Consider the following 10,777-nt stretch of genomic DNA (forward strand, 5'->3'; position numbering starts at 1 on the left):
TAGGTTACTTCTGCAATCTTGGGATAACCGCTGTCATTGACAAATAGCTGAAAGGGGAGCGGGGTGATTATGCTGCTTCTCTAGGAATGTAACATTTTGAATCTTTAAAGGATTCAAAATGAACAAAAACACTAAACTAAAATAGCAGGATCTCCTTGGGTCTATAGACCCACAGACAAAGTTGAAGTGGTTTTGCAGCACAGCTTTAGGTATATCTGTATTTCAGCAAGCCTCTTACAAAGGCAAAATGCACTTTAAAAGACCAAGCAAAATGAAATTCAAAACATTCACTGGTCAATTAAAGCTATTTAAAGTTAATTCAGAATTCTCAAGGCAGAATGTTCACAGATTTTTTAATGTACTCCAGTGAAATGGATAGCTTACTCTCACTTTAAAAATAAGACATAAACAATTTTGGCTAATTTAGCAGTTTTTGAACTTTTGATCTCAGCACCTGTTTACACTCTCAAAATAACCAAGGATGCCAAACAACTAACAGATTTACTACACTAGGAAATTAAAACCAAAAAATTCTTAAAATATTAATTCCTAACAATAAACACCCATTCTACGTTAATATAAACATTTTCTATGAGAAAGAACTACAACTTCCAACCAAAAAATTTTTAGAAAGAAAAGTAGTTTTACATTTTTGCATATCTCTAACATCTAGCTTAATAGAAGACAGTTGGATTCTCTTATCTGCTTCTATTTTGATTGTGTTGCAATCTTTTTGTTTCATTTGAAGTATATGAAGAAAACCCCAGGACCTTTAAAAGGGTTTCAGGGATTTTCAAAGGGTTCCCAGACAATATTTGGAGAATGGCTCAGTGGATGCATCTTTTCATATTTCTAAGAATAGCATTAAGAAGAGAAACAGGTACTGAAATATGCAGACTCCTGGCTTGTTCAAGCTACGGATAAGTTCTTCTAAAGCTATTCTTTCCTTTCAGCTTCCACCCTTCCTCCATTTGAGGCCATCTTCCTAAAAACTGATCCTAAGCCCTCTAGCCTTGTTTCATTACATTATCCTGAGTGATCTTATTTATTCTCCTGACTTCTAATGCTACCTACCATATATCAATGTCAATCCTAACTCTAGTTCCCATCCCCAACCTAGTGGTCATTTCTACCCGAAGAATGAATACTTTATTGGTATCCCAAATGAAACAAGTTCAAAACCAAAACCATTTCTCACCTTCTTTGAAATCCTTAATTCTTCCCATGTACCCCACTCAACGATAATAACATTCTAACTCCAATCTATCCTTTATCCTCCATTTTACCACCCTATACAGAGTCAAAACTTTTGTTATGACCTCCTACATAGCCTATCATCAATATTATCGCTAAACACGACATTTCTGTAAAAAATCCTTGTCACTCCCTTCCAATTAAAAAGCTAGGATGGGTCCCCGATCTGTAGCAAGGCCCAGCCTACTGTTCCAGTCTCACTCGCCCTACCTCCCTCTTCATACATACCCTATACTCTGTCAGGGCATACAATGCTTTCCTTTCTCTGAAACTTGTGCCCTTGCTCATGCTGTCCCCTTTGGCTGAACTAGTTTCAGTTTCTTATATATGCATGTAAGTATGTGCATACCAAGCTGCAATGTGAAATCTATTTACTGAGTCTCAGTCAAAAGTTAAAGTCATTACTTCAGATTTTATTTGGAGGATTTCATTTTCTGATAGGCACAAAAAGATAACCAAAAATATGGCTGACTACTCTTAATAGTTTTGAGTCAAAGTTTAGCAAGAGTATGCCAAAAAGCATTTGAGTGAAATTCACTATTTAAACTGTTCAATTTCTCTTTAAATCCCCCAAATGCCCAGCAATCCTACGTATCCAAGTATTTTACATATCCAAAAAAAGGGGCCAAATATTAATCCAAATAATCACAAGCCTCTTGATTTGAGTTGACCTGACCTTCTTCTACACTAACTGCTACTAAATAAACTCATCTCTGAAATAAGATTAAGCATATAAGACCACAGAATAGCAGTATGAAATAAATCTAACTTTGGCTATGAAACAAAAGAACAAAGTTTTAAATACTGAGCCCACCTAAATCCATAACTATGTAACCTAGGGCAACCTACTAAACCTCTCTGAGATTCTCATTAAATCTAAGCCTCATTTTGCTCATCAGTAAAATGGTGATTAGCAACTTCCTTGCAAGGTTGTTAAAAAACTTCAATGAGATAATACGTACAAAGTACACAGTGCCTGGCTTTTTCCAATTGCTAATTAAATAGGTGCTGTTAATATTATGCAAACTGGATAAACCATTTGAAATATTAAAAATACTATGATATTGAGAAATTTAGTTATATCTTTTCATGTATTTAATTCTTTAAATTTCCATAAGATGATAAAAATAAACCAAGTTTATATTTCCTACATTAACACTACATTTTCCCTCACTAAAAGTTGTACTCACTAGCGCTCAGTCTCTAATAAAGCTTATCATTTTGGCTGCTACTATAGCCTTCAAAATGTCTCCATGAAATACTCAAATTTATAGATTTGTGGTATATGTAACAAAAAAAAAGGTGTGTAACTTAAAAAAAGGATAACTTGTATACTCAGTTTGCTCAATTATAAACATGTATCATAGACGCATAAACATGGAAAATAGGCCCATAGGAAATACAACATAATATTTCTGCACAGTAAGATAAGCAATCATTAAATTCACTTCGACACACTCCTGAATTTTCTAAATTTTCTACAATGGCCAGGGACAGCTACTTTTGTAATCTCTATGAAATGTTTAACTGATGGGTCAGGCTCAAGCATATGAAAATATGGTTAACCTCACAGCAAGAAAATGCAAACTAAAAACTACACTGAAATACTACTTTTCCCCATCAGATTTATAAAAATTTAAGTTCAGCAGTACATTCTAATGGTTTCCCACATATGTTCTCATATGTGCTCATCGAAGGGTAAACTGATCATGTTCCCTACGGAAGGCTATTTGCTGTGTGTATCACAATTACAAACAATCCTCTGACCCAGCAATATCCACTTCTGGGAATTTATCCTACATATACACTTGCCTATGCAAAACAACCATTAGAAGCAGCCTAGATGTCTATAACATGGGGCCAGGAAATAATGGCTCATCCATGCTTGAAAAAAATCCTAGCTATATTACTAATGAGACCCTAACGTTTAGTTCTTTTTTTTTTTTTTTTTTAAAGATTTTATTTATTTTATTTTTTTCCCCCCAAAGCCCCAGTAGATAGTTGTATGTCATAGCTGCACATCCTTCTAGTTGCTGTATGTGGGACTCGGCCTCAGGATGGACGGAGAAGTGGTGCCTCGATGCACACCCGGGATCCGAACCCGGGCCACCAGCATCGCAGCGCGCGCACTTAACCACCAAGCCACAGGGCCGGCCCCTAACGTTTAGTTCTGTGTGTGTGTGTAGGAGGTAACTAGATGGATGGAGGTCAGGGGTAAAGAGACTTTACTATATGCCTTTTAACTCTTCCATTTTTTTTTAAAGAATAGACAATATTCACATTTCAAAACAATTATAACAAAATCATAAAAACTGAAACAAAGAAACAAACAAGAATGACAAAACCACTCCAATGGCTCACATCTCTCCACCCAAGCACTGGAAAACAAATCTTGTACCCCCAAATCTGTACTAACCCAGAGTGAAAGTGAGTGGGAGAGCATCACTCTGCCATACTTAACTAACAAAACTGGAAAAAACAGCACTATTTTCCCCTACAGACTCAGGAAGATATGGACTCCCTACAGGATTCCCTCTCTCTAAGTCACTTAAGAGTACCAAACATCAAAGCAGCTATTCTTTCAGATGTTCTACCAGACAGACAAACAATGGGAATTATCACCAGGATCAAATTAAGCAACACAGTAAACTTAAACATTAATAAAATATATATTATGGTAACATTAACTCACCTGCGTTGTTTTACCAGACCCAGTCTCACCAACCAGTACAAAGGACTGATGTCTAACCAGAATATCTGTAAACCTATCCTTGTATTCCCAAACAGGGAGCTGAAGCCGTTTCTTCAGAATATCATAGTATCGAGGAGTATGGGGTAAGTTGGTAAATGGATTAATGCACTGTGGAAGTGATGTGTGTCCTGCATGTCCAGTGTGTGTTGAATGGGCAGAATGTGTCGAATGTGTTGAATGTGCCGAGTGAGTTGAGTGAGCTGAATGAGAAGCTTTTAAAGGTGGTAATCCAGCACTGATAAGCATAGCATTTGTCGAAGCTCGCAATTCCTTCTCCTTTTCTTTCTCCCTCTCCCGCTCTCTATCTCCTCTATCACGTTCTCGGTCTCGATCTTTAGACCGATCTTCACGATCCCGGTCACGGTCTCGATCCTTCCTAAAAATAAAAATTTAGAATTCAGATTCTGAACTTTAAGCAATATGTTCATGGCAGCATTATAGTCACAAAGAAAATAAACGTCCAAGAACCAAATGAATAAACTGAAATAAAACTTGATGAATTACATAAGTATGAGAAATAATGAAAAAGAACTTAAAATCAAGGATTTGCCACGCTTCACCCACAAACATCTTTCCCTTCCTTGATGATGCCTCAAATTCTGTTAAGGGACAGTTTCTCCTCACAACCTTTAGCCATCAGCTAACATAACACAAGAACTCAGTCTTCTGCAGGTAAAATCCCTTCCTACTTAGTAGAACTTAAAGACTGAGTGCAGGGTGGGGAAAAGATAGGGCCAAATCAGGCAAAAAGAGGATGGCATCACAATCTTTCCCAGATTCTCCTTCAAGTTACATGAAAGGTATTTTTTGCACTGAAAGTATATACAAAATTTAGCAAGAACACTGCTACTGGACACAAAGACAATTGTACCTCACGTTAGTTATAGCAATACAAATATAAATACGAGTTAAAGGATTTTAGGCGAAGTTGTTTTAAGTTACATTTTCCGACACTTTCCCAATTTTGTTCAATTAGCATATATTGCTCTAGAATGAGAAAAACTATAATTAAAACTTTTTATTCTTTTGTTTTCATTGTTTACTCTTGCACGATAGCTTTAATATCAATAGTAAACACTGGACGTACGTCATAAACCTATGTACACTTTGGTCAATCATAAAGTGAAATACAGGCAATTAAAAACAAGTGTCATTGAACACTATTCAGTTATTTAAAATCTTAAAATTATGCAGATGGCCACCATATTAAACTTAGTCAATTCTATTATCTACTTCTAGTTATTAGAGATGATCTCTAATTCAATAACAATTTTAAAATAATCTATGCTTATTCATTCTACTAATCCAGTTTACTTCAGACCAAGTCATATAGCAAACTTGCCACAAGGTGTTTGGATCCAGACTTGAAATAGTGAGGCAACATGGAGCTATGACACAAGCCACTAAACATGTTATTGTTCCTCATCCATAATACACATAAGAGATACAAATTTCCCATGCCCACCGTTATCAGTAGCAGAGTAGGAAAGACCAGTCATTCTCTATAATAGCACATCAGCTGGGCAACAGTAACTCCTCTTGGTAGAATACAACTAAAAGGCTCAACTCCAGCACGAGTTAGGAACAGTTCCCCAATTACAGAAACTGTGAGGTGATCAATTATATTTGATTGTCCTTCCTGAAACACATAATTCTATTCCATAGGAATTTACTTAAAGACAGAAAAGCCTTATGATACATATACACTTTTCACAAATATATAATCCCTTTTCATATACGTATATATGAAATACATGAAAAGTGATTCTCCCTTCTCCCATCCCAAGGCTCAACTTCTACAGAATCACAGGACATACAAGCTGGGACTGAAGCCTCTCATCCCACCTGGATAAAGAAAAAGGAAATCAAAGGGAAAAAGAACCCAAAGGATAACCCAATATACATACAAGATTAAGTTTCACAATTCAAGACTCGAGCTTCCTGGTCTATCTCTGAAATATGCCATCAACCATCCTTTCTTCGCTTCTCTCGTTCTGCCTCTGGTTGAAGGTGCTCATTAATTAAAAATGTATACTGCCCCAAAATGTGATTTAGGAACAGTTTATAACAGGGTACATAGCAATGCGCCCAGCAAAGTGAGAAGTACTGTAGCCACAAATGGTTCCAAGACTAAACATCTTAAAGATCATGGAACATAAAGGAACCCTTAAAAAACTTCTGGTCTAAATAAAAAGGATTCACACTTCTAGTTCTCACTCTACTGTGGCAGGAGGGTGGGGGTGGGGGCAAAAAACAAAGTTTAATGAACTTCTCCTATACTTCCAGAGCAGTACCAGATACTTAACATATGGACCTAACGTTTCAAGAGTTACAATACATGGAGGATGGAGAATGATGAACAAAGTAAATCATATACCACTTTGCTTTGTTACAGTAATACTAACAAAGATGTTTTTCAAGGATGCACTTCATTACCAAAAATAATTACAGCATAGGAAGCATAAAATACATTCTGAGGACAAAGATTAGCTGCTGACCAAGAAAGGGGGGTAACTGTGATATAAGAGTAAAAGGAGCATTAGTATCACAGTTGTGTAACCATTGGCAAGGCATAAGCCTCAATTTGCTAATCTGCAAAGTGAAGAGTATTAATGAAATAGTCTCTTAGATTAAAATGAGAAAACAGGAAGGATGCAGAAGGCAAATCAATCACCTCGAAATGTTGCCTATGACTCAAACTATCTTCAATGGGGGAGGGGAGGATTAAAAATTAAAGGTCAGTTAAGGGGGGGCTCAAACCCAAAGCTTCAAAAATATGTATAGACTATTGTAAATATTCATGTTTTCTTTTTTTAAACAGGTACTTTTACTGAAAGAAGTTTTGTTAGAAAGATTTACTAATTGAGGTATAATGCTTAAAAAACACTCATCACCAAAGCAGTGCTTTATAATCACTTGGCCACAACACTGGCAGAGAGACACAAGATGACACAGTTGTTGAGCACATGGTTCTGTACTCTGTCTCAGCTCAATCCTGGCTCAGCACTTAAGATAACTATAGCCAGAGTTATTTCTTTCCTCATCTATAAAATGTGGCTATTCATACGTCTTGTGGGGTACTGCAAGGATTAAATGAGTAATATGTAAAGTGCTTAATGTAGTGCCTGAAACATAGTTAATGCCCAACAAATATTGCTTATCATTAGTTTCTTTTTTTTAATTTAAAACACCATGTTAAAATTCTACATGGAATAATAGGAACTAAAGTACTGCTAATGAAGATGTAAACTGGTCACCAAAATCAGAATATTTTAAATAAGCATTGCTTTTTACCTGGCAATCTCACTTCCAGGTACTTCTCTTAAGTGTGCAAATATGTACATAGAAAGATGTTCATCATACTTTTCACTTACAAAATAACAAACACTGGGAACTACCTAAACATCAATGAACAGAAAATTGGTTCAATAAGTTATGATACTCCTTTACAAGTGCAATACTATGCAGCCAATGAAAACGGTAATGTATATCTATTCTACAGGTGATAACATATTTCTGAGTGAATAAAAATCAAAGCACAAAACAACACATATTGAAATATCCCATTGATATTATTATAGTTCACATTTGTGAATAAAATGCAGAGATCTAAAAAAATGTTCCTCAAGGGACTAAGCATAAGCATAAAGACTTCAGGAAATTTTTTGCCTTTTCCTTTATATCTTTGTGTATGGACATTTCTTGCGTTCCCTGGGTCAAGTTACTTAACATCACCTACCTATATCACAAGAATGTAGTGAAAATGTGCTTATACACATAAAGCACCTAGAATAGTTTCAGGAGCACAGTATATTTTCAAAGTTTTTTCCATACTTCACTAGTAAGTTGTCTTTTGGTAATAATTTTATATAGAAAATTTTGTGGGATGATAGAAAAAGGAATAAGGTCACTATGTAACAGAAACCTTTAACTTCTCTACCTGACCCCAAAATTAAAATGTATCAGGAATAAATAAAGCCATATATAGTTTGGGAGCTTGAATATGAGTGAAATCTCCCAAGGAATTACCTTCCCCTCTCAGTAGTGGGGAAATGGGACAGCAGTGTTTGGCAGTGGAGTTCACAAGACCAACAAGCCTACCCGCTCAGTAAAAACCACCTGCTAACTACCAGGACTTAAAAAACAAACAAACAAAAAACTTGCAAGATTGCAGGGCAGTCAGCGAAAGCGACTTCTTAAATTATCAAATATTAAGGAAAAAAAGACCTGAACACTAATAAACATTGTAAGCACAGTGCTAAAGAAAATTAGTTCTATGAGAAATGACATTCAAGTGACACAGAATTGAGTATACAAACTTCCCTCCAGAACCTCAGAACTCGGACTTTATTCCAAAGATGAACTCTCCTTCACCTACAGGTAGATGCCACATAATATCCAAGAGAATCATAAGATCTAAAAAGTCCACATTTTTACTTAGGATATCTGTTTTGCAAGAGAAAGCGAGCAAGCCCACATATATATGGGACCACCAATCCCAAAAAAGCATTTCAGTGGTGCACATACACACATTTATGAGTTAGTGAATTCATTCCTTCCCAGCATGTTTTGTTCCAATCTTAACTGTTGTGAGAGCTATCAGTTGCATCTTAGCCAGCAGACAAGCAATTTATTTTTGCTTCACAGAAACCAAGAACCAAGTGTTCCCTACTTTAACAACCCATTCTAAATGTCATTAAAATCGGCTGTAATGACTCTTAACTACAGTAATAGACTGTGTGCTGTAATGGAAAAAGCAAGAGGCTAAGAGTGAATATGAAAAGATCAAGGTTCCAGATCCAGCTGTAAACGATGTAAATTTGCACAAGCCACCTTAACAACTCTGAGTCTCCATTTCTAAGTCATTTCCAGCTCTAATGAGTCTGTGAGTGTAGCTCAAATGAGCTGAAGTATTGGAGTGGGAGAGGAGACAGCCTGAGAGACAGAAAACTAATGTCTAACATTGAAAACCAAAAACCTTACAAGGCTAAAATGTTACATACTGTTGCTCTCCATATTCAACACATAGGAAGGTATCAAAAAATACACTCTATCCCAGCTTATACTCTCGACATTAAACAAATACCTGGAAATCAACCCAAATGAAGGACTTTGGGTGAACAAAAATTCATATAAGTTACACAGACGACCTGACACAGTGATTCTGTACACGTACACACACAATAAAATGATAAAATTATGCTAAATATTTGGCTATTCAGACTCTTCTATTTTTGCCTGAGTTATCCAAATAAATCTCTGTTACTTCAGGAATGAACACATATACCGGAGAAGACAAGATTCTGATGCAACTGCTCAAGTCAATTGTTAAATTCCCCTATACGTTTAAGGAAACGCTCAAGGAAAGGAATCTGAAACACTACGAGTCTGAGTATTTCAACTCACAACCTCCCCAAGGGCGCTATTTTTCCATAAATACCAGAAACACTTTAGAAAAGCATCGGGTTTCAAAAGATGGTTATGAACGTGGGTGGGGGTGGGGGGTTAGAAAACAAGAACTTATTGGAAAAAATGAATGCCTTCTAACGCTTATCCCAGAGATCCTCCGAAACCACTGTTTTAGCCAAAGCAGGAAATAAAGGAGATGGCGGGAGCGTAGGCAGAGAGCGGAAGTTTGCCTAGTATCTTCTTTGAAGTGTTTGAATGGACCGAGGCACGCGGTCTCCCGCCAAACTATAAACTCAGAGGCTCCAAACAAGCAGCCTTCCAGCCCATCAGGTATACTCCACGTTTTCCTTTCTCCCGGCAGGCCCTCGACTCTCCCTTCCCCCGAGAACTCCTGGTCTGCACGCCTCACTCAACTCCCGCCACCCCCATCCCAGCCTTCACGAGAATCCAAGCGCTTCTCTCACTTTCCGCCCCCGTCTTTCCCTTGCTGGCCCCCCAGCCGCCCGTCGAGGCCCTCTCCCCGGCCCCTCTGCCTGAGGAGCACCTGGTGTCCTTGGAAGTGAATACTCCCGCCGCGCCCTCCCCCACCCTGCTCGCCGGCCCCAGGCCTTACCCGGGAAGCCAGGCCACGCGGTCCGCGGTTCCCTCCCGCCCGCTCCCCTCGAAGCGACTGCCGCTTGGTTCGGCCCGGGGAGGAGGCGTCCTCGTGGCCACAGCAGGCCTCACCCCGCTCCCGACTGGGCCGGGCGGCGGCCGCGCCACACATCCCGCGCCCTTGCCGGGCCAAACGTCGGGAGTGGCGCCGCTGTCCCCGACCCGCCGCCTTGAGCCGAGCCCAGAGGGAACAAAGGGTCGGGCTCCGGGGCCCGCTCGGCCCGGCCGGTCCTGGCCCGCTCCCCGCCGGGACCCCAACAAAGCCCGAGCCACTGCCTCGCGCCCCCGGCCTGGCTTACCCATCGGTCCCCGCACGCTTCTTGCCGGAGGGGTAATCCTCCCCCAGGTCCAACCGGTGCCGCTTGGACATCTTCGGACTCTTCGAGCGGACGGTCGAGAAGAAAGACAAAAAGAGAAGCTGGCGGCTGGATGGGCGCAGTCGAGGGCAGCTACTTAACTCCGGAGGACCCCCCCCACCCCTCCCGCTACAACAGCTTACACCGTGCGGCCGGAACCAGGAGCTAAAATGGCGGCGGCGACGAGGGCTGGGCCTGCGCGCGCGCTTCCGGAGCGTGCTCTGCGTGCGCGCGTAGCGCGCGCACGCATCGGAGGCGGGCACTCCCGCCTCGCCTGTGGCTTCTTTGGCCCGCCCTTTTTCGGGTGCTTTCCGCCATCTGAGAAGCTGCTCTGTGGCGTGGGCATTCGCGC

At 39.7% G+C, this 10,777-nt stretch overlaps 1 protein-coding gene across 1 annotated transcript in view; it reads right to left on the bottom strand.

Moving 5' to 3' along the window:
* The window catches only part of DHX15 (DEAH-box helicase 15), a 54,063-nt gene extending 43,520 nt beyond the window's left edge, over positions 1 to 10,543 (bottom strand). The window contains exons 1-2 of the mRNA XM_004432317.3: positions 10,369 to 10,543; positions 3,947 to 4,382 (exon numbers count right to left, since the gene is read on the bottom strand). Of these exons, the coding sequence (XP_004432374.1) occupies positions 3,947 to 4,382; positions 10,369 to 10,439 (507 nt within the window). The 5' untranslated portion in view covers positions 10,440 to 10,543. The remainder of the gene's footprint in view (positions 1 to 3,946; positions 4,383 to 10,368) is intronic.
* Between the last annotated feature and the right edge of the window lie 234 nt (positions 10,544 to 10,777).

The sequence above is a fragment of the Ceratotherium simum genome, chromosome 8 (genome assembly GCF_057802395.1).
Source record: "Ceratotherium simum simum isolate JZ-2026a chromosome 8, ASM5780239v1, whole genome shotgun sequence".
NCBI lineage: Eukaryota > Metazoa > Chordata > Mammalia > Perissodactyla > Rhinocerotidae > Ceratotherium > Ceratotherium simum.